Source organism: Columba livia, chromosome 2 (genome assembly GCF_036013475.1).
Source record: "Columba livia isolate bColLiv1 breed racing homer chromosome 2, bColLiv1.pat.W.v2, whole genome shotgun sequence".
NCBI lineage: Eukaryota > Metazoa > Chordata > Aves > Columbiformes > Columbidae > Columba > Columba livia.
In genome coordinates, this window is record NC_088603.1 from 28,053,219 (window position 1) to 28,077,810 (window position 24,592).

General features: G+C 41.3%; 1 protein-coding gene across 5 annotated transcripts in view; it reads left to right on the forward strand.

Moving 5' to 3' along the window:
• The window catches only part of GLCCI1 (glucocorticoid induced 1), a 60,753-nt gene that overhangs the window by 1,510 nt on the left and 34,651 nt on the right, over positions 1-24,592 (forward strand). The window contains exons 1-2 of one of the 5 annotated variants that reach the window (XM_065051152.1): positions 3,153-4,120; positions 23,407-23,558. In XM_065051152.1, the coding sequence (XP_064907224.1) occupies positions 3,664-4,120; positions 23,407-23,558 (609 nt within the window). In that variant the 5' untranslated portion in view covers positions 3,153-3,663. Of the gene's footprint in view, positions 1-3,152; positions 4,121-23,406; positions 23,559-24,592 lie in introns of those variants that run through there. The other 4 variants (XM_065051153.1, XM_065051150.1, XM_065051151.1 and 1 more) reach the window with 4 other exon arrangements.

The window sequence follows — 24,592 nt, forward strand, 5'->3', positions numbered from 1 at the left end:
AAACAGTCTTGGTTTCCATGGCTCATGTCACTCAAATAAACCCGTTTCTGCCTGCGAGAAATGAAACCATTCATAATTGATAACAGTAGGAGAGATGTGTGTAGCTTTGCTCCATACTTGCCTGTTGTTGCCCCACTCCTGGAGTTCATCCGCTTGCCCCCATGCTCCTGCTGTGATCTATAATTTCCACTGTTTTCAGGATCCCTCTCCCAGAAGCTGTGCTAAGGATCCCCATGTCTCCGAAAGGATTTAGATTTCAGAACTACCCATTACTTCCAGTGTAAACTCCCTTAAGCACATGCCATCTGACAAGGTAGTTTCTTAAAATGGAAATGATAAGCAAGAAATGCCTCTTATGTGGCTTTTGAAAAGTTGTCTCAAGGTATTTTAAGGCAAACACGGGGTTTTGAAAGATATGAAGATTCTGACAGAAGCTCAGTTTTTGTTTCATTTTTCTTGTTACATCTTCTGCTGAGTATTACAGGGCAATGCTATTACCTGAGGGAAGCACTCAGAAACCTAGACCAAAAACATAATGAAAAATTCAGCAGTTGGCATACCACTTTAAAATATGGAAAAATACTTTCTTCATCTCTTCCGAAATCACTGTTTCCTGGGCACATGGTGTGACGTTTTTATACTATGTATGTTAATTCTAATGGTGACGGAAGTAACTTTTAGGGGAGCAAAGTCTCCCCTGTAACAGCTCTTGTGTCTGGTCACAGTTTGGCTGGAAACAGCCCCAGTGGATCTTTTCTTCTTCACTTGCTTTGAAGGCAATGCAGGACATGTGTCAGTTCGGTTCGGACTGCAAGGTGACGACATGGTCCTCAGTTCGCTTGGGAAGGATGACTTGCTACGGGTATTTGACACCGCTGTGTCCTATGGATTGCGGAGTTGGTTTTGTTTGGGGGCTTGTGGGGTTTTCTGCGTGTCACATGTTTACTTTGTCTTTATGCATCTATCCTTAGTCTTCAAATATCTCGTGTTTTGATGGGGGAGAATGTGATGGAAGCATTTGCAAGGATTGTAGAATACTGTCTAAACAGTTAAATTCAAGAGTTATACTAGTTCATCTTAATCTGATGTAGCCCTGAGCACTGGCAATAGCTGCAACATATCAGCCATTGCTCCAGTCAAAGATGCATCTTGTCTCTCAGCTGACACCAAATGAATTTCAATCTATAAGACATTATTCTATCAGCAATGTTATCTATCAAAGTTACAGATACAGGAAAATGTGCTTACTGCTTAAAACACTTGTGATATTAGTGTGGGCAGACTACTTCTACAGGTGAATGCTTTCCAGCCATTTTGATCCTAGTGCAGTGAAGCAGAAAAAATAAACTAGATAGACTTCATAAGCTGTGATTAAGCACAGTGCAAAATCCTTCAGGGGAAAGTCTCTATAACAGCAATACAAACAAATTTAGCTCATGCTAGCAGAAACAGAAAAAAAAAAAAAAAAAAGACAAAAAAAAAAGACTGGACTACCAGAAGAATACATGGTTGGTGATTTTTCTTAAAATTAATTTATACAAGTGGCTTTGTTGCCTGAGCACGTGTTCATGTGGATGTGAGGTGTATTATTCCAGCCCTCTCTGTAACATAACCGCGGTGACCGCATCACATGGTGCTAGTGCAAACAAAGTCTCATTAACAACCCATGAATAGATGTATTTTCCCAGAATACAGTTTTTCATTGGGACTATTGACTGGTTCCTGGGCTACCAGGGGATAAGGATAGGTACAGACAGCTTTAGGAGTATAAAGTGTAGAAACCTGCAGTGTGCTACAAGAAAATCATGATTGTTTCTCATATAATAAAAAAGAGTACAAGGGATATAGTTTAATTCTGTGACACTTCTGCTTGTTTACTGATTGACCAACAGGCAGTATCTTACACAGTAGAATATAGCTTGTTAGACCTGAGCCATTCTACTTCTATCTATATTCTGTGTCCTTTTTGTTCCCTTAAAGCCCGCACTCTGAATCTGAGAGGCCATCACACTTCCTCCACAAAGCAAAACTCACTGCATTTTTCTTTCACCTCCATTAGCACCCTATTTGTCCAGATCCAACATAAACACTTCTCTTGTGATGGACTCAGCTCAACTTATCTTTTGGATCTTACAGACATTTATTTTCTTAGCTACTAAGCTACTCATCTTTATTTCTGTCCCATTGTCTCACGTTATCAGTTCATCTAGTGGGAGCTCCTTCTCCTACAAGAAAAGCACTTTTCTTAGTATCACTGTAAAACTTTTTATTTTCCTCTTGACATTCGCTGAAGTCCTATAAATTCCATATACACTTATATGAAATGATGAAATAGAATTTGAAGAACATCTTGATCTTTTAGTAAAACTATTGTAAAGGCTTGGCAGCCACATGTGATGGATGAGAATACACATCACGGCAGGTAACTGCGACTCAGTTTCTGAGCTTTCCGTGCACGGGAGCGGAGGAAGCGGGTGGGGTCTCCCGGCACCGGGGGTACCGCGGGACTTCGTTCAGAGCCCCCACCCTCGGTAGTTCGCACTGAATCAGCATCTTCCCGCAGTCAGCTTTAAACTCCAGAGCGCACCTCAGTACCTCACTGAACAGCCCCGGGGGCTGCTGCCCTCCCCTCACACTCCTCCCCAGTACACTCCGCGGGCTCCGGCATCCCACCGCAGCGCCTCCCCCGGGAACCCGCGGAGGAGGCCATCTTTACCGGCCGCTTGCGCACCCCTGTGCGGAACGGCCCGGGCGGAGGCAGCTTTGCGGGGAGAAACCACCCGTTGCCCTGAGGGAAGAACTCGGTGGTCCCAGAGGTCCCGGCCCGGCCGCTTCCGAGGGATCCGGACGCCCGGGATCGGGCCCCACCCCCCGCCCCGGTCCGCCGCCTCCGCGGGGCGCCCGCGCCACGTGCCGGCGGGGAGACCCGCGCGCCCCCGCCCGCCCCGCCAGCGCCGCCCCGCCCCTCCCACGGCTGCCACATCCCACTTCCCTCCGCCCGCCTCCCCCGCCGCCTGGCCCGCCCCGCCGCGCTGCGCCGCCCTCGTATTGGTTGAGAACAGAGAGCGACGGCACCGCTGGGCAATGGAACCCGAGCTGTCGCGGCGGCGGCGCCCAATGGGCGCGCGTGCCTGCCGCCCCTGCCCGTCGCGGCCGGGCGTCGGGGTTGCGCGTTGCCATTCGGAGGCAGGGCGGCGCGGAGTGCGGATGGTATTGGCCGTGGCTCCCCGGCGCTGGCGGGGGCAGGAGCAAGCTGCGAGCGCCTCCCCCCTTCTCCATCTCACCCCCTCCGGCTGTGTGCGCCCTCATCGCGCCCCGCCGCCGACCTCTCCGAGCCGGCAGCGCTGTACGATGTGAGCGGCTGCGGGGCTCGGCAGCGCCCCCGGTGCCCACGACGCTGGGGCGGGCAGCGATGGCCGGAGCCTGGCGTGGGAGCAACCGCCGTCGCCGATAGGAAGCGCCGGGGGCAGCTGGGCAGGCGGCGCGGAGACTCCCTTGGGCCGTGAAGCGCTTGTCCCGTCCTGCCCCGCCTCCTCCCTCCTTCCTCCGCCCTTCCTCCTCCTTCTCCCGCCGCGGCCGGTGCATGCGGGGTGCCGGGGGCCGAGCTCGGTCCCACCGCAGCCGCCGGAGTGAGTGACCCGCCGGGTCCCGCGTATCCCCGCCATGTCCTCTTCGTCCAGCTCCTCGCAGACCCCCCCGTCCCACCACCAGCCCCCGCCGCAGAGGATGAGGCGCGGGGCCGCTGGGTCCCCCACTGCCGGCGGCGGAACGGCCGGGGGCCCCGGTAACGGCGCCGGGGGAGGCGCGGCGGGGACCAGCCGGCTGCTCCAGCCCATCCGAGCGACCGTCCCGTACCAGCTCCTGCGGGGCAACCAGCACAGCCCGACACGGTCTCCCTCTGCCTCGGTGGGCAGCAATACCGGTCTGGGGGGCGGTGGCGGGGGTCGCGGCGGAGGCAGCCCCCCGCCACCCAGCGCGACGCCGCCGTTGGCGGTGGGAGGCGGCGCGGCGGAGCCGGGCAGGGTGAAGGGCAGGCAGCGGCGCTCGCCGGAGAGCGGCGGCGGCAGCAGGAGGAGCAGCTCACCTGAGAGACGGAGCCCCAGCTCCCCCGTGTACAGAGGTAAAGCACCGGGACAAAGCCGGCGTCCCGCTTCCCTGGCCCCCGGGAGTGCTGGCCGGGCCAGGGCCGACCTGCCCCCGGGCACCGCCGGTCCTCCTCTCCCCAGCTCCCCGGTATGGGTTACGCCCTGTCCTGTCCCCGGGGCAGCGGGGGTGGGAGCCCCGGGGGGTGCCGGCCCGGCAAGAGCAGCCCCTCGAGTCTCAGAGAGCGGGGCGGGGGGAGGTGAGGGTGAGCCTTAAAACACGCCAGCAAGGGAGCGGGGCAGGTGCCGTGGCTGTGTTTGCCCTGCCGGGAGGGCAGTGGAGCGGCGGAAAGCACCTCGTACCGCCGCCTCCCACCCGGGGAGGGGGGCGAGCCCTTAAATGTCATCCTCCTCCTCGGGCGAGGTGGAGATCCAGCTTGGGAAAAACAGCCCGGTCCTGCCCCCACGCCGCCTGCCAGCACCGGCCGCAGTGCTTCCCTGCGGGGCGGGGGCGAGCCCGACACCCCCGCCGGCTCCCGGCCCAGCCCGGCCCCGCTGCGGAGGGGAGCGGCCGGGGGTCCAGCGGCAGCGCTCCCGCTCCCTCCTGCCACTGCGCACGGGCTGTGCAAACGGGTGTGTGCAATAGAGGGACGAGGCTAAAAGTAACCCGCTTCCCTGTCTACAGGTGTAATTTTATTAGTACGGGTTGTTAATGGTTTAGATGTATATCTGGGGTGTCACAAGCAAGTTCTTAACTGTGTGTTAAAACCGAGCCTCAAACGGGCTTCCTTTCTGCAGAGCTTGGTTTCTTAGAGGCTTACATTTCTATAATGTCTTAAGTTTCAACATGTAATGTTTCCAAGCACAGACTGTAGAACAGAAAGGAAATTCCCACGTTGAGATGCTTAAAAACAAATAATACAGTCTGTGTTCTTGTAATATTTAATACTGAATCCTTGAGACTGTAAAAAAACCCCAAAAAACAACAAACCCAAACAAAACCAAACCAAATGTAGCCAAAATAGGCCTGTAAAGTTTAAAATTTAAAACTGATTCCCAGCAAGTCCAACTTAACCTGCGTCAGGTTGTCTGTTAAATTATTGAATGTGTTAAAGTGGCAGTGGCCATCTTACCTCCCCCTCCCTCCCCCCATCCCCCATCACTGTAGCAGTTGAATGAATCAGACTAAATGCACTTTTTATGTTATCCTGCTGTAGCTATCAGGTATCGCACATCTTCTCTTTCTGGGAACGTTTTATGTGGTTCAGTACCCCTCACTTGTTCTGTCCCTTCCTTAAGTCTTGCAGTGTTTCATTTCTGTGGCAAATTGTGGTCTGTGTTGCTTGCCAACGTGTTTTGTAGCAGTGGAATTTGCTACCTTCTCCCCACCCCCACTTTCAGTTTTAATGTGTAGTAAAACCTTGTAATCAGTAGTATGTGTAACTTTGGCAAATCTCTGTGATCAGAACAGTCCTAGGACATGGGCAACATTTTACAAATGAGCAAAACGTCACCGCCAGTTACGCATGAAGATAATTTACCTTATACAGTATTTGTGCTTATGCAGATGACCAAATTTGTTGTGTTATAGTCTGATCAGAGATACTTCATAACTTATTCTCCAAAACATCATCTATTTATGCAGAAGTTTTTGCATGCTTGAAAATGGAACTGGGCTTCAGTGGTTTTGCTTCATTCAAGCTCTGTTTAGAATTTTAAATATCATATTTTTCCAACTGTATGAAATACTAAATGTAGATTTCATTTTTCCCCTCCTTTAACATTTGGAGAATGCTAATGAGAAACTAGACAAAACAAAAAAGTTGGTGCATATGGATAGCGGTGGTGCTGATGATTAATACTGTAAATTATTTAATTGTGGGAACCCAGAGGAAAACATTGTAGTGGTGCAGTGTATTAAAGGTCTACGCTTAAGGTGTACCAGAGAGGGAAGGAAGAATGTGAGCAGTTACTTGCAAGCATGGAAAAATACTGAAAAGCTGAGAAGTATTTCATTATTACGTATGAATTTTTTATTGGAGGGGGAATCTTAATTTTAGAAAGTGGTTTCAGTTGTCTTCATCTGTGGGCTATTTTAGCCTTAATAAATCAGACTATAAATTAGTAGTGACTTTTCCGTCATTGAACTTGTTGGAGCTTGCCTCACAGTGAACTGCGTTAGCAGCATATATGGCTTGATTCGCTTTAGTGAGTGTGCTGTATAAAATCATAAATGGTCCGTCAAGAAATGCACCCTGTAATCTGTATGCGCTGCGAGGAATTTGTTCCCCATCCTCCAGGTCAAGCCAGCTGCTGCTGCAGAAGCTGACATCCTCTAGCAAATCCTGAATGAATGAATGAAAACAACGTGATCACCCTAATAATGACCACAATTGCACCCGTCAACAGCTTTATTTTGCCGAAATACAGGCACCATTTTCTAGCAGGCAAGGGTAATAAGACTTCCTATTTCTGTGGTCTTGCAAATGAAACAAGGTTACCAAAAAGCCCCCCAAAATCTAGAGCTGTTTTTACACAATCTGGAATATAATTGCACGCTGCGGGGCAGGATTTTGTCTTTGTTTCTCTGCTCATTCTTACCATTTTAGGATGTGATATATGGATGCTAAAGATGATGTTTGTAGTCTTTAGTGTGGTAGTAGTATAGAGAAAATTGATTGCTGAACCAGAGGACTGCTGCAGTAATAATGGAGGACTTGGAAGAAAAAGATGTTCTGTTTTCAAACATAGACCATCTTGCAGCAGTTTGTTAAACAATGTGCTACTCCAGCTATTTATAGTTGTTATCAGTATGCAAGTCTTGGGGAAGCAACTTGATTAAGTTTTGGGTTTTGTTTTTTAGTTTTTCAAAACCATTTCACTCTGCTGTAAAATGCGAGCTTAGGTTCTGTGTATAATCCTGTTGTTTTCCTCGCCAGTGCAGATCTGTTTGTTTTTGGCTCGGCAGCCTGACTTGGATTGTTCCGTGAATATGCTCATGATGGAGACTGCTTATGATTCTGATAGATGTTTTTCTCTTCTTGAGACACCTGCCCTTTCCCTACCTCCTTTCAACCTTTTCCAGTTTAGGTTTCTTGAACTGACTATCCTCCTAAGCTGTTTTGTTGTGGGCATTTTAGTGATTTGCCAGGGGTTCTTTTTATAAAGGAGATTTCTGTGAAAACAGGAATCAGCTTTGAGCCTCTACAGGTCAGAGCAACTACCATTGCAGACATTGACATCACTGCTACATGAATGAAAGCAGCATGCTCTGTTTCTTCTTCCGTCATCGTCTTTTCGTTCCCTTCCTTCTAGGGCGCTGTAAATTTTTGTTCTGCAGCAAACCGCTGTGTCTTTAGAACTGAAACTTTAAGAATTTGATTATATTTAAGCAAATTTGGGGCTTTGCAGTTCTTAAGAAAGCATCAGTGCCTGTACTTATATTTGATTACTACTGATACTGAATGGATGGGAAGTCATGAATGCTATGTACTAATTTCAAGGTGCTAAAAAAAGGGGAAAAAACTTGTGATATCGTAGGATAAACCTGCAATGTGTGAGTCTTATGTTGTTTTTTCTTAAGCATGTTTGTTGTTTACTAGTAGATACGTTTTCATAGCCTGTATTCATGTTTTGGAGAGTTGTCAATGCGAAAAGTGTCTGGCTGAATGTAACAACACATGGTTTTCTTAGAGGGAATATATCTGATACATCTCTGGTTGCATAAGTGTAACGCCAACAGAATGTGAAGCTGCCAGGTTTATGACAAAGAACATTTCAATAATAATGAAAAAAATCCCTTGAACTGGTCAAGCAAAACACATTGCTTGCTTGTGAGCACTTATGTTTTACAGAAAAAAAGCAGGTTGTTTTCTTTCTTACCTGGATAAAATCAGTAGTTTCTGTTATTATGTAAAGTAGCTTGTATAAATATAAGAGTGGGTTTCCTGTTAGTTTGTTTCTTCACTTGGTATGTGATGTTTTGTATGCAAGGAGGGCGTAAATGACTTCTGTATGATTCAGGCCCACTATTTCTTTCATCACATGCTTTGATTTGTTTACTGTTAACTCTGGTGGTACTGTAATATTATGCATCATATTTTTCTAACTTTCACTTAACATTGTTGATAATATGAACCTTTTTCCATATCAAATTTTGGAGGCAAAAGTTAGTTTTAAAGACATCTGACAAATATTATAATCAATTTGGATGTGAAGGGTTCCCAGTATCTTTTGCTTCCCAAAATAACTCCTGAAGCAGTGCCAACATTAGTAGGAGAAAGGAATTTAAAAATACGCAAAACAACTGCGTAGCCCGATTCTGAGTAATAAGTGTGTATATCTGTTACGTGAGTGGAGTGAGGAGTGGAGTAAGACAGACAATGTTGCTGATCTCTAGACTCGTAAGGGATATCAGCATTTAAAAAAAAATGAGGCTTCAAAAGGCAGGACTATTTTAATATCCTGGATTCAAGCCATCCAGTATTTTGGCATCATAAGCGTTTATACTAGAGATCAAGAAGATCTTTCATTTATTTCTAACAAATGTAGGTAAGGAAGTAATTTTTGTGACGCTTCCTATTTCCTGATGCCTGAATAATAGCAGTATTCCCATAATTGTATGGCAAAACCAGTTTTGCTCCAGCTTTGTCCCTCTCTCTTCCCAAAATAGCTTTCATTGAAATATAAGATGGTGAAATAAAAGACACTGGCTAAATCTGAACCAGTTGTTTTGAACTCAAAGGCTTTTTAGTAAAATATTGTAACATAACTTATATGAGAATAGTGTATTATATGTCCTTAATAAATGTATTTCATAAGACAAACTAATTGAGATTCTTTCAGGTGTTAAAACATTGCAGGAGAGAAAATTAGAATGGTGTTTTCTCTATTGAACTTGAATGATATCATAGCAGGGCATTAGTTATTAAAGAAGCACTTCCCTGTCCCATGGAGAAATAACTTGTATATGTAGTATGTGTGTGTGTATATATATACACATATATACACACACACACACATATATATAAAATCGCTACCTGACCTTTAGTTCCTATTCTTCGGATATAAGCAAATATTAGCATGTTATATTTGGCCAAACTGAAGTTACTTGCCAATATTAATGCATAGCAAAACAGTGGCTAATAGTGAAATTTGCTTTCTGAAATTCATCGTTCCTGTGTTTCGTCCTTCTCTTTCCCATGATGATGGGGTGAATGGAGGTTCTTGAAATCTGTCTTAAAATGCGGGGAGGGTAGATCAAGTGAATGTATTGCAGAATCTTACGAAAAAGTCAATGTTTGCCAAGTATAGGCTGGCACACAATGAGTTGTTGAGCTTGGCCATATTGCTAAAATTCACAGTGGTAAGCTAGTTATTTTTAAAATGGAGTTTATGCTACTACTATAGATACTATCATAAAAAATAGCTGATGCAGTAATTCTGAAGTTTCAATTCAAACTGGACTTGAAAACTGTAGTTGTAACAATGCAAAACTTCTTGGAAATAAAGTATATGCGCCTCAGTGTTTCAGTTCAAGTGAATATTTGAAGTACTTTTTTAATGAGACTTCATCAGTTGAGTAATCATCTGAATAAGGTAATAGTTGAAGTTTGTTGTTTCCACAGTGAAAAGTGAAAGTTCCTGTATAAATAGGTTGGCAATATCTTCAGTAGAGAAAAGCATTGCCAACATGTGACACAATAGTTAGTTCTTCATGGTTTTAGCATATGTTCAAGCAAAGTTGTTAATAATAACGAGCTTAAACATTGACTTGCATTTTTTGATAAGTATCTTGTATTGAGAAAAAAAAAAAAAAAGACCTTGTAGTAAAGATACTTAACTGGAAAATTCTGCTCAGGTCTTGAGGTAGTTAACTGTGTTAATGACTATAATCTTGTTTTAATGTTAATATTTAAATGCATTGAGTTCTCTCAGTGCCACTTCCTTTGTAAACTGTAATGCCTAAACAATGGCTTAGGGCATTTTCAGCCAAGTAAAATAATATTTACATCCCATCATTAGAATGGATGCATCCTCAGGAGCTTTTCAGCCTCAGATTATCCCCTTTTCCTTCATGTCACCATTTTTAAGGTGTGGGCAATTGCAAAATGAAGAGAATCTGAGAATAAATGGAAGGAAAATAGGTGGTTGTACTTAATGATTTAATTCTTACATTTTGAGTGTATATTTACTTCTCCCAAATTAGATTGTTATTCAGTTATCTTTTAATTTTTCCCCTCCTGATTTGACCCTGAAGTTCACCACCATTAATTTGTATTATTACTATTTTTGAATCAGAAATTAGATCCTAAAGCAAAGCTTGAAAATAGGGAGACTTGTCTAGTATGGCTACTGCACAAAGCATCATGATACAGTGTGTAATATCAGTCCTTTTGAATGGCCAGTCAGTCTCTCCAACTCCTGTTTTTTCTGAAGCTGGGATCTCACCCATGGTTGAAACTGAAATACACGTTCTCTAGGGAACCCTTTTCTGCTTTCCCAGCTGTGTGAATATGGACTTAGGAACAGAGCTGTTCCCTGACGGGGTCCACTTGGGCCATCTAATGATGACTCTGTTCAGACTACATCTTTGTTGCTAGTAGGACACAAGAGGGCATGTAGCTACTGAGACCTTATGTTGGAACAGGCAGCCCAGCTGAGCCAAGTGGTTCCCTCTGGCCTTGTCACGCTGCCTCTGCCCAGGTCCTGTTGTGTCTCTTCTGCACTTTCCTCGTTCCTTTGGTATCTGCACAACTTATTAGCTGCTGCTGCTGTATCCTACCAAACTATTGACTATCACCCTGTTAAAAACAGATTGGATTTCTCTAATGGGGGGGAAAACCCAGAAGGTGTGGGTGTCTTTACTCAAGCAATACATTTTCTGCACAAACAATTTGTAAAGAGGGATTAACCTAACCAGTTGGTGTTGAGTCAATGGAAGATGGTTTTGCTGGAAAATTTTCATTTTTTGTAGTGGTAGCTCTCTTAATTACTTTTCTATAATACATACTTCAAAACCTGCCTGGACGCTTCAAAACCCACCTGGACGCCTTCCTGTGTAACCCCATCTAGGTGTTCCTGCTCCAGCGGGGGGACTGGACTGGATGATCTTTCGAGGTCCCTTCCAATCCCTAATGTTCTGTGATTCCGTGATATTGATGCTTTGGAAACAGTATATACTTCCCAGTAGGTTATAAAATGTTATGAGCTTGAGTTTTGAAACCTTAATGCAAGATACTGTATTGGTTAGACCTTTTTATTTAGTGTTGTATGAGCCGTAACAATAAATCATGACAAACACTGGTGTTTATAAGGATTTAACTTTCACTGTTGCTAATGTCAAGTTTGCAATGGTTGTTATTCTCTGAATCAAATACAAATGAGTGATTAACAACACTGGTTCTTACATGCAGTTGTTTTGCACAACCTGAAATTAGTTTTACCCAAACTATACAGTTTGTGGTGACTAAGAAGGGTATGATAGTAGTTCTGTCACAGTTTTTGAATAATCTAAAATCTACTATAGCATATTTTCTTCTCACTGTGTCTCGAAATATAGACTAAACAGGAATAATAATTTAAGTGTCCCGTTTCTTGAACAGTGCAATTTGCCTGTTTGAACAAGGTTAGCTTCATCTGTCTTTCTCGTATTCTTACCACCAGTCATTAAGCAATGACAATTCTGGATTTCAGGAATTAACACTAATATCCAGTTGGCTTGACTGATCATTCCAAGATCACTGGTGTTCATACTGCAAACCTGAAACTCATTTTTGTAGTTAAATGAATTCTAATATTGTTTTAGTAAGTATAAATCTGTCTTTTAGAAATATTTTCTGTAACAGTAACTATTTGATTGTGAACCGATTAAATGTATGGCAAAATGGGTATTGCTGTATCCTGTACTTTCTAATCTGTGATGTTTCAGTGTACAGTGCCTACTGGAGTTCTGATAGAAATGCTTTGTGAAGGTTGGCTAGCTGGGTTACCTGTATATCTACATCTTTTTTAAAGGCATCATGGTTAGAAAAAAAACACTGAAGAGTATAGGTGCTTAGGCTGCAGTACTAAAAAAATTAAAAATGTTAATAATTTGTTGACATCTGTCAGCATTTGGAAGCCAAACCGTGACTTGGAAATAATGTGTTCTTACCAGAAAACAACAAATTCTGGTTATTCAGTGCTCCATTACTATCTAATTCTATTAATCCTAGTCTGCAGAGATAAGACCGTAAATACAAAGCCCACTTCTTCAAAGCATGACATGCAGTTGACCATTGACTATTTGGGAGCGTGTCACCTAAGTACAGATATAAACGCCTGGGTTTGTGAACATACAGCTTCCAAGGCTAACAGTACAGGTGCTTTCATTAGATGGAGCACTCTATGCATGCCAGATCAGAAATGTTACTGGATAAACCTTGGAAAATTTTGCACTGTGTTACCAGAACTTGGGCCACTGAGACACAGCATGGAGGGACCAGTGAGTGGCTCTACAAGACCTATGGGTCTCCGTAGGAAATTACTATGGTCTCAGTACCACTCCTGCACATCACAGCAGAGCTCATTGGCCTGGTAGGACTAGAAGAGGATGATGATATAGCAGGTATAACTGTGGTGCCATTGTGCCCTGAAAGGGTTTGGTGGGTACAGGTCTTGCACATGGAGTCAGCTTAAATTCAGCGTCACGTGTCAGTTTATCAGTCTTACGGGAGTCTGGAACCCTGGAAAGTACATTGCAAAACCCAAGTGGCTTTGCAGTGTTGACTCTCTGCAGCTAGGTGTTGCACCTCCATATCCTGTATGCCTTATGTTATGTAAAGTCTTCCTGTTATATACGATACCTTTATTTTCTGTTTTCAAAGTAATGGAGAGTTGGCTTGCACACTAAAAATAAAGCCAGATTTATGCCAAGGGTCCCAGAACAGACTTTGAACAGTGTGACTCTAAAAATATCAGTTAAATGCTGAAGAATGCAGAGTAAGACTTAGGTTTACACATTAGTTTGGACATTTCCAGGTTACAGGAGAAGCTGTATTCACAGAAGTAGGTTTCAGTTCAAGGTCTTAAAATTTTCATTCTTAACTGATCACCGTGTTTGCTTAATTGTGGCAATTGATAGTGGAATACCCTTACACATACTTTCTCTCATACTCTGATTTCTCTGGTATTTTACCTTCAGTGGCTCCTTTGTTGTATCTGATACCCTGCCCTGAGTAATGACCTTTGTAGTGTTTTCTTCCCCCACAAAGAAACCATAAAATACATTTTAAATACTTCATGTTCTTTTCAAGGGGAACAAGAGAGAATTCTAATCTGGAAAAGAAAAATGTCTCATGGGCAAAAATGTAATTAAGTCATGCATGTTCTAAAAGTATTTGAGAAGTGTTCATTCAAAGAAGTGTCAGTAGTCTTCATACGTGATATGACACAAGATGCATATCCAACAAGTTGTCTGCACAGAAGATCCAGATAACCTTTGGGCATTACTGTAGGAACAGAGCTAGTCATACGTTCAAACAGAGTTTTGTATTGAAGTGTGCAGTCTGTATATTGTTTAAAATACAAATTTTGTGGAATTGTTGTATGCATTTGCCTTATTTTTTTTCCAAAGAAGGATCTAGCCTGTTAAGATGATCGGAGTCTCTCGATCTTATTTAGTGGTGCATGTAGCCTTTAGTATGAAGTTGGAGTATGTGGGGCAATCTTTTGATTGTGAGAATTGTAGTAGAATCTCATTTTGACCACATTGAAGATAGGTCTGACAAGATCTGGGAGAAGCAGGGTGTGCTGGCACTGTATATACAGTGAATGTTTGGAGATGTTTTCTACAGCAAGGCCTTTTTGCATGCAAATGCAGCAAAACAAACAAAAAAGTCTTACACAGAAGTAAATTCTAAATAACTTCTTAAGTCTGGAGTAAATTTTCAGATAGGAAATAGTTGAAAATCTGAAGAGAATCTGTTTTGATAAAAAATGTTAAAAGTATTGGAATCTTTCAAACATTGGAAAAACTCAAGCATCTGATTGCATGGTCACTTATCTCCTAAAGGCTGCTAGGAAAAAGTGGAGATCCTGCAAGAAACAGCAGGAAGAACTGAGAACACAATATCATGTTATTAATCAAGAAGTGTATCTTAGCTGAGAATTGTTAAAAATCGGTCTTGGTCTTTGCACACTTTAAGACCAACAGTATAAACACACAAATAGAAAAATAAGGAAAAAGGAGTTGCAGCCATTCTGTACCAAGAAAAAAAGAGATTAGGGTGACCTGAGATTGATTTGGTGGAATATCTGGCTTCAAAATCAGCTCCAAGGAACAGCAGTGAAAATCTCAAAGGAAATACCACAGGTATTTATTCAATGCTTTGTCCTTACCAGAGCAAAGTGTAAGTAATCAGTTTTCAATAAGGACAGTGATTTTTAACTCAGGAAGGTACAAAGAAAATAAAAACCCAAGGGAGAGGGTAATCTGGAATCAGAAATTTCCATGACTTTGATAAATATGTATCCTAGATTTGAATAAAGTCAATTAAGTGATCTCCATTTCAGGGTTCTAGAAAAGCTCACTCAGAAGTTCACGCTTGCCTTCAACTTTCTAAGGCAATCTCCTGAATAGGAAGTGACACCGTTTGAGAATTGATACTCAAGTATAGCAGATACCATACTGATGTTTTTAAAACGTGAAAAATTTTGACTCCAGTTCTAAAGTATAGAAATCCTTGGTCTCTCTTCAGCCATAGGTGAAACTTCAGAATAAATTCTAGAGGATGGTGGAAAGCAGGGAGAAATGTTAAAGTGCGAGATGAACTTTCCAAATTGTGTCATGCTAAAATGGTGGTTTTGATAAGAGAACTGATTTTCTAGACAGGAAGTAGATCTTATCTTCTTAGGCAAATTTTAAAATTAGGATGATGAAACCATTGATTAATTTTGGGAGGTTTAATTAGTATGCTGGAAGATTATGCACTGAGATTTGAAGGACCTTGGGAATTGAAACAATAATTTTTGAAAGTGGGATTTAAAAACAAAAAACGGAGGTTCATGTGTATGAGGTTGTACTTGAGCAGCACATCTTTTCCTCTACGTGGGTACATGCAATTTGAAAAATGCTGGAGCGTGGAGCTGTGTGGTGGTGGGGTGTCTAAACTGCCAGCATGAAGAGAGTGAAGTAGTACTGGGCACAGGTCAGGTCTTCTAGAAATGAGCAACCTGCTGCTCAGGGGCCTGCCGAGGCATCATCTGTGATCCTCCCCACAGCTTTGGTGCTCCTCAGTTTAAGAAAGGTAAAATTAAACCACAGCAGACTCAGAGAAGGACTCTAGGTTCTGGGTTTCAACAATGGGATGATTAAAAAAATTAATCTGATTAAAAAATACAATTGCTTTTTCTTGAGTCCATGTGAGCAGTGAAGGGGACAGCGGTGAGAAGGAAGAACAACAAGTTAGTGATAGGACATGAATGGGTGGATTGGTTTGACAATGTCCGTGTTTATGTGGAAAGCTATAAGCAGGCCCGAAACCATCCGAAAAATAATCTTGCTGCAGCTTTTTCCCAGTAGGAATTGTGGGGGCAAAATACCCAGGTGCTGTAAGACTGAGCTGGTAATCTGGTTTTAAGTTTGTGTGTTTTGTCAGTGATAGTTGAGAACTGGGCTCCTTATTTGTGTCTAGTCACTTGTTTCTATGACTTAACTGGTAATGAAAAGATGATCATTTAATTAGCAAAGTTGGGCAGCCTTATTTAAGCAATCAGTTTTAGCCTGGATTTATATTTCTGTTTTTCAGTATTTTTTTCAGAAAAAAAAAAAACAAGTATTAATCTTATTTAGTATATTTAGCTCTGGCTGGGGGAATGCTTCCTATCTCTGATCACTGGTGATCATTACAATGGCATTGTATAACCTACCATGCATTGATTAAAGTTCTTTGTGGATTTTTTTTTTAATTCAGATTATGTCTAGCTGCATTTTGATGGAAAGTGGAATTAAAGGTATACAAACCCCTCACTTTTCTACCACATTTTGTTAAATTGTATTATCATTATAATGAAAAAAAAACCCCTTCAGAGTCAAAAAGTCTATTCAACAAAGGTGGTATTATCTTTAGTTGGTGAATTAATTGCATGTGATTGTGATTTCATGCAATATTTTAATTATTAATACACTGGAAGAAAAGAAACAACATTAGTGCCTTTTTTGGTTCCCGGTTCATTTCTCAATATTGGATAAATTTATCATTCGACAGATTTACATTAATGAACTAAAATGAAGAAACTTCTCTGTAGCTGCAGAAGTGCACAACAGTTTATGGCTGGTTGTGTGTTTCAATATGCTCTTTTTCCCAAGTACTTTGCTGCTGAGCTGTAAATCAATTTTGTTTTAACTTTCAAAAGTAGGAACATTTTTGAGGTACTTTATTAAATGATACTAAACTTTAGGCATTTGCATAGCATGTAAGTTTGAGGTGATAGCCTTACACAGAAAAATATATTGTAAAAATGTGGAAAATTTAAAAATCTGATGGGTTTGAAATGAGTGTTTTACCTACCTGATGCCCTATTGGAGTGTGAATGTGTAGGTTACATCTATTGAACAAAGCAGGCTTTTGTGGTATTTCAGTGATTAGTCTTCCGTATACAGGTTCTATACATGCCAGCAGTAATCTTTGTTACAAGAATAACTTAGCTTTAGAGGGCCAAAACTTTCTTCCTTATAGTTTATTTACTTTTCTTACTGAGATTAGAGCATTCTTTCTATGCTTGATCTCCAAGGATAATGTTGATTTTAAACAGGGGAGCTTTGCTGTGACCAAAATCTTACTTCTGAAAGATATGTGTAGTCACGCTTTACTTGACCTGTAGTTGGGTGGAATAGGGACATGAGGCAGAGACCATGTTTCAACATAAATGCATAGACAACCAAGATTTTGAGTCAGCTGTAGGTCAAATGAAATTCATATGCCTACAGATTGATCCATCTGTTCCTCTTCCTCAGGGTGTCTGTTATCTTGGCTCTGAGCATTGTTCAGTGAGGGGAGTAGAGCTCTGTGTCTTGAAGAATCATGCATAAAAACCTCCTTGATGGAAGAAAATGCCTTGGTCTACCTGTTGGATTCAGTGACTAATCAGAAGACCTCTTCCCTTTTTAGGTGGCTTAGTCATGGCTATAAAAGATAACTCAATATGGTTGATTTCCAAAACCCTTATGTGAGTCTTTGTCTACAACTTTCCTATAAAAGAGCAAGCTGGGGTTTTGTTTGTTTTGTTTTGTTTTTGTCACCCCCCCCCTAGTATAAGCTACCTCTTGTATTGATAGACTTGCTGTTTGAATTCTCCTAAGACTCATCAAGTACAAAACTGAATTTGCCCTAAGCACCCAACTGTAAAATGGCCTATGTGGAAGACTGGTTTCCCCCCTTTCCCTCCCCTCCTTTTTTTTTGTTTTGTTTTGTGGGGTTTTTTTTGGTTGGTTGGTTTTGTTTGTTTGTTTTGTGGGTTTTGTGTGTGTGGGTTTTTTTGTTTATTTGTTTTTTTCCCCTCCTCTGTAGAAAAGCACATAATTCATGTACCTGGATCTCTGAAAAGATCTCACATCTCATAAAGTGGACTTTCTGCTTGTTCAGTTTGGTTGTTGTAACCTTGGTTAGATTATGGTGCTGTTCCATGCCTGTTTTTTATTATAATTGGTTCGCTGTTATGGATAATGAGAAGAAATTAGCATGGAGTATATCAGTGTGTTTAGTTACTTCAGAATGTCATCCCCCTTCATTTTTAGTCATCCTCTGTATCAGTTTCTGAAAATAAAAACTTGGGAATAATTTCTGAAGTTGTTACAGCTGAATCAAAACCAATGTGGTGTGCACAATGAAGGTAAACTTTTTTGGAGCTGAATGTATGGTATTTTTAGAGATATATCAAAAGATAACTTAAAATGCCGTTCTTATTGTATCTTCTAAATATCCATTTGGTAGCAAAACAGTGTACTGCATTTTAAGTGTTTGAAAAAGCTAGTGTTTTGCTTTGTTTTAAGCTATTAAAGAGATTAAACTCTTTAATTTGAAATTATAGAAGGAAGACTGCAATGATTTATTATTTTTTCTGTTCAATTACATATTAGGATGTTGTATTTTCTTAAGTTGCTGCTTAAAATCCTAATTTTTGTTATTTTGCGTGAACAGTACATGGCAAACAGTATCCTCTTTGTTCTGTTCCACTCTGACCTGTTAATGCAGTCATTCAGCCAGTTCGCGGATTGGGTCAGAAACAAGTCTGTCAGTCACTGGCAACTTGGAAATGTCTTTTTAGCCAATACATCTGTCCTGTGGAGTAAAACTTCTAGGGACCCCAAATCCCTTGTTAATCCTTTTCTTGAGAGATTTTGGCTCCAGTTACAAGAGAAAAGCCTTCTTGAGAACCAAGATTGAAATGCCTTTTTTTTTTTTTTTTTTTGAGTGGTCTCTAAGTCCCCATTATTCAGTCTTTTTCCTCGGAATATCATAGAGCGAAATCCTGCAAATGTGCACCAGTTTGTCCTTCTACCTACATAATTGGAACAGGAGAAGCCAATCAAATAGACATTCAGGAATGAGTACAGTATCACTATATACTTGCTTAAAACATAAAAAGGCAAAAAGCCCCCTTGACTAGACTCTTCAGACTGTTCCTCCTCTTGTAGCTGTAAGTCTACTGTTGTAGTACTCAAGAATCATTGTCCAAAGCAAGCATTATCCCTTTTCATGCTTGTAGAAGGTGTAACAGGAGAGAGGACTTTTGACTAGACATGTGGCACAGTCATCAGCAGCCGCTGCTGTGGTCACCATGACTGAAGCTTTGGGTCATCACTCTTAGTAGCCTCTGTGAGTCACAATTCCTTAATATTCACGTTTCTGTTTCTACTTCGATTTCCCATGCTGTGTTCCCATGTACTTCATTATTTAAGAGACATTCACACAGACACTTCTGAATTACTGGTTCTGTAGATTGTTGTAAAATTATCAGATACTCCTTTGTAATGCGAGGTCTACTTTCTGTATCTCCTTCAGACTAGACTACTTGAATCCTGACTTTGGGGCTCTTGAAAGGAGTCCTAGGCAGAGTAGGATATTCATCACTGTGAGTCCTTTCAAGAGTCTTTAGTATGTCTGGACAAAATTGTTTTGATGTTAGTATTAATTTCCTAGGAAAACTCTGAAATTCTTCAGGATCAGATGAGACGTAGGCTTGGGACTCATTTTACTAGTAGCTCTGAAGGTGAATCAGAGGGTCTTGTTGTTACTCCTCAGTTCAGTTGCTAATACTCCACATCTCATGAAACTGTTATGGAATCTAGTACTGACATTTCATGATGTCATGACTTGGCTGTCTTAGGTAAGCAGTTTAAGTTATAGATGAACTTTCAAGAAAAGATAAGAGATATTACTGCAAGAATGTTACCTAACCTTTAGGCATGAGTGTGTCGGAGTTAGCTGACATTGGTAATGAGATGACAATAGTAATACTCCTAGTTTTAGGGAAGAATGAATCATATTTTCATTTCATGTTTTTTACTTGACAGGAATCTGTGTCATCTGAGAAATTCTTAGGATAATTCTAGTCTTTTTAAGCTGGATATATCCATGCGAGGATATGAGTGGAAAAGTTTTGGCCAAGTTTGAACTGCATCTGCCAACTGCTGAGAGATGGGGAGAAAAGATGCTGACAGATAAACTCTGCTAGATTTAGCTGAAGCAGATTTTATAACGGTACCAATACTAGCTGTCAATCTTGCTCTTCTGCTGCAGGTGATTTTCCTCATTGCATGCATGGCAGAAGGCATTATTTAAGCTAAAATGGACTGTGAACATGGCTTTGAGATTACATGCAGGTTAACTGCTGCTATGTTGGATGGGAAGGAAATCTCTTCATTTTAGAGCTGTAGCAGATGGTTTTATTTGAGCCCTATGTCCTTTTCAGAAGAGCTGTCATGTGTTAGTCTCTTACTAAATTGCATTTTGCTGGCAGAGAAATGGAAACTTCTTTTCAGTCAGTCTAGGTGGTATAACTAGAATTCTTTTGGCTTTCAATGCAGCACGCAGAACCATCATTTCGTGATTTCATGCGGGTTTTTTTAGTTGATTCCTGCTCGGAGGTAGGATCCCACTGAATTTCACAAGCTATAGTATTCAGGTGGCCCCTTGTGTCATTTTGTGTAACATCATTTAGAAATAGAAATGTGTAGTAAAAGCCTCATAATACATACCATTAAAATTTGTGGCATATTTTAAGTAACACATGAGGTATTTTGCCTTCCTATGAGCATACATCCCACTTTTGTAACGTCTAGCTAACTTTTCAAGGTAACATGATGCTTCTTAAGTGCTGTGTTCCTTAAGTTCACTTGTTCTGGAAGTAGAGCTGAGTTCCTTGTGAGGTGTCACTCACATCACTGAGGAAGACAATTGTTCTGACTTACTGCAGTAAAATTTGTTCATACACTTGGATGTTGTCAGATGAGGTATAGTCTGAAACTTGGGTAAAATCAGTCTGTAATTTTAGACATGTCTGAATATTGATGAAGCCTTTCTGAATGCTGAAGTCTGTTGGCTGACTTCAGGAGCTGTGAAGTGCTTCAGATAGTGGATGGTACTTGCTGCTGCCTTTTTTTTTTGGTTATTTCCACTGGAGAAGGCTATTTGTAATAGTAGCATCAAAATCCCATTGGTAATCAAAGTCTGGGAAGAATTGAAAGTTCTCTAGTAGCTCCCTAGAGTAGTGAGAACCTGGACTTATAGTGAGGTGAGAAAAAAGCAAAAATAAGAAATAAATCCTGAGAGCAGTTTTAATATTTAGAAAACAATTTAAGCTGATCTGAGCCACCACTATTGTAGTCCTGTTCAACTTTGCTCTCCGTGGCATCCAGTCATGTTTAGGTACATTAATGTACAAGACAGTTTGTCAACTGCTAATTTGTAAAAGTTCCTTCAAATTTCATGCTTAATGATCTAAGGATTTATGTCATAAGAGAATCAGAGCCAACACTGTTGTTGAGTAGACCAGTGCTGTGGCAGACCCATTGTTCCTCCTGGCTCTCCTGTGGTTGTTTCTGCCCATTACGTTAAGCCAACTCTGCCTGTAATGGGGGAGACCAGTTTTTATGACTTTTTTGGGGTGTGTTTCTGTTTTCTGTATGTTTAACTCGGTGAATCACTTCACTGGATGGGTTCACACATCTGTGCATGCCATCTCAAAGTAGATGGAAGAAGTGCGGACAGCAATGGCATAGAGTTGGTATTAAATCAGTGTTAACTTGGATTGGTTTATGCAGTTGAGCAGTAGTGTTCTGAGTTTCCTGTAATTCAAAGAAATACTGAGGAGTAGCAGAGACTTAGAAGACTGCATCTTGAACTTTCCTCTTCCTGGCTTTAGGTTTGGTGGTGTCCTGCAGTTGACTTCCCAGATTATAATGGAAAGATATTAATGTAGTAACTTTTGGTGGTGTTTCCATTCAGTTATAGTGGAATTATGTAAGTTTTTATTATTGGGATTGCTGTTGCATTTCCCCTGGGTGTAGAACAACACACAGGCTTTACTTCATTCTCTGGTTGTATATGTATTATTTGTGTGTTTTAGACTTGTGTTCTCATGTTTATTTTGCAGCAAGACTTTTCAAATGTAAAGTTTACAAAAAACACAGCTCTTATTCCCCACCTTCAGACATTGTCTTGCCAGTTTATGTGAACACACTTAACTACTTACATATTTAACTAATTTCTGGTAGTTTTTTGCATGTAACAAGTATCTAACGAGGAGAAATTTTCAAAACTCAGGCTACCTGGAGAGTAGCATAGTGCCCTAGCATGACAGTGAAGGTTGGGTGAATGCTTTGTTAGGTATGCACCTTTGAGGTACACTTGTGTTTCAGCACAAATGGAAATACTGGTTTCACGTTTAGAATTTGTCACCCTTTTTTTGGATTTCAGGCCTCGTTTAATAGTTCAAAAACATTTCTTAAAATGCTAATTTGTCACAATTGTAATCCTATGAGGACTGTTTGAAATTGTAGGGATTTGATTTATAGATAAGGCAGTCAAAACAATTATATAATATAGAGGCAGCATAATACACTGTCCTGCTTCCAATTCACTACGTTATTTAGAACTCTTCAGCTAAAATGAGTTGCTCATGAAATGTTTCAGGAATTCTACATTTCTCTAGAACGGTCTGTTTTAACATTACCATGTACATACATCGTACTATAAGCATGCCCTACTAGCGCAAGCTGTACCCTAATCATTGTGCTTAATGCTATATAAAGCATCGGTGGTGGAGTCTGCATTTTGAGATCCAGCAATTCTAGATGATACGCAAAGAGAAAATGTGTGTGGAGGCTGATGGCCACGTTTGGGCTCAGAAATGCGGTAGAAGGTCCACTCTCATGTTTTTGGTGGGCTGCATCAGTGCATAACATGCACTTGCATTGAAATTAATCTTGCTCGCAAACTTCTAGTGGTTGAGATGAGCAAGACAGAGAGCAGCTGTAATATGGGGTGCTGGTTGGCTTATGTAGAGTCTAGAAAACGAGTATATGAAGTAATTTTGCCTAAAGGACAAAGCAAGATGATCCAATGCACTGTAAAGCTCTATTGTGAGAAACAACAGTCTTGTGAATCACCGTAGTCTCTGGTTTCCAAATGAAATGCAAGTGTATGGGGAGAGAAGCACAGTGGGGAGTCAGAGCTGGCAGGCCTTGTGATGGGTGACGGCAACCATGGCAGCTTTCAGTTTGCCTAAGGCCTGTATTGGGGTCTTGCAAATAATATGGAATGGCATACATGAGGGCAAGAAGTCAGATGTGCATCTTACTAAGAATCATAATTTTTGTCATGGTTTGTGTTTTAGTATTTAGAAAGCTAAGCAAGCTGACTTAAAGGGGGGAGGTCGGGCAGGCAAAAAACCAAAACAACAACAACAAAACGAACAACAAACTATACTGATACTACATTATATTTTCTGTTTCTGTATGTCTGACTTTCCTGAGTTGCATCATCACTGGATTTGCTTGATGTTTTTGGTTGATGAAAATATATCACATAAGTAGCCTGGTTCTTTGTAGATCTGAACACTTGTGTTCAGTGCTGTTTTTTGTAACTGTTAAGTTTTCCCTTTTGTATTTTTTCTCCCTTGTCTAATGTTATTTGCTTTCATGTGATAGCACTCTTTTCAGCTTGGCATTTAGACAAAGGTTTCTGACATGTTCTTGCCATTGTGTGTCATAGCTAGCTTTTAACACTTCACATCAAATTTAGCCTGACTTTTTTGTTGATTTTGTTCTGATTTTCTACAGTGGACAGGCCAAAATCCCAGCAAATCAGAACTTCTGGTACCATAAGGCGAACTTCTTCTTTGGACACAATTACAGGACCTTACCTCACAGGACAGTGGCCACGTGATCCCCACGTACACTACCCTTCATGTATGAAAGATAAATCTACTCAGGTAAAAGCTGTAAAACAAGACAACAGAGATATTTCGTATAATTGATGTCTTCCTGATAAATACTGTTATCACCTGTTCTGGAATCTTAGCTCAACTTAATTCCAAAGAAATGTGGATTCACTTAATTTTTTAATAAATATAAAGCCCTAAAAATAGGGTACAGTAGTGCTTTTTAATCAGTGTCAATTCAGTAACATATGTGACAGAGAATATTTTTACGCTTTTAGAAAACAGTCGGTAAAAATAATTGTCTGTATGTGGGCAGTTCTGTTGAGGCTAAATATGTAGATTTCAATCTCAGGCTTGTATCTGGTATATTTCGAAGCTGCTATATGCAAAATTATCCTGTTATTTAAAAAACCCAAAGATTCCATAATAGAAGTGGCTGACAAACTAAAGATTTTACTAAATTGTAGTAATAAATCTGTATGTCTTTAAAAGTGTGTTTGTGGGGGAGGAGAAGGAGAGAGGCTGCTGTTAAGAAGAATTGATCTGTTTGTCACTAGAAGGGAAATCCAGAAGCAGCAGCCGGGAGTAAGTGATGTGGGCTTGGGATGTTCCCTCTGGTGCTTGGTAGCAAGAAAGACAAACAAAAATGCTTTGTGGAAGAGATGCCTCTTGAAGCCAGGCATCAGAATGAGAGCCTCACCGCCAGCTACAAAGGGAAGGCTACTGAGGTTATTACCCCTGGCTCCTCCTCAGGGCTCTGTCCTGAGCAGGAACCCCTGGCAGGGGGACTACTGTGGCATTCATAGGGCTCTCGTGCTCTTTGGCTACAAAGCTGAATGGTTTTTCTTGCCTGATTCCTCCTCATGCTGGAGCTTGTTGCCTACAAGGTTGATCCCTACCCAACAGGTATAAAATATATAATTCTAAAAAAACCTAAATTATTAGCAAGGGAGTGCATTCTGGATTTTTCAGTAGTGTTATTTGGATATAGAGTAAGTCATCTGAGCTTGTGTTCTAAACTGAATTGGAAACATGAAGAAACTATCTGTCTTTGGTTATATTTTCAATCTACAGGCCAGGTAGGG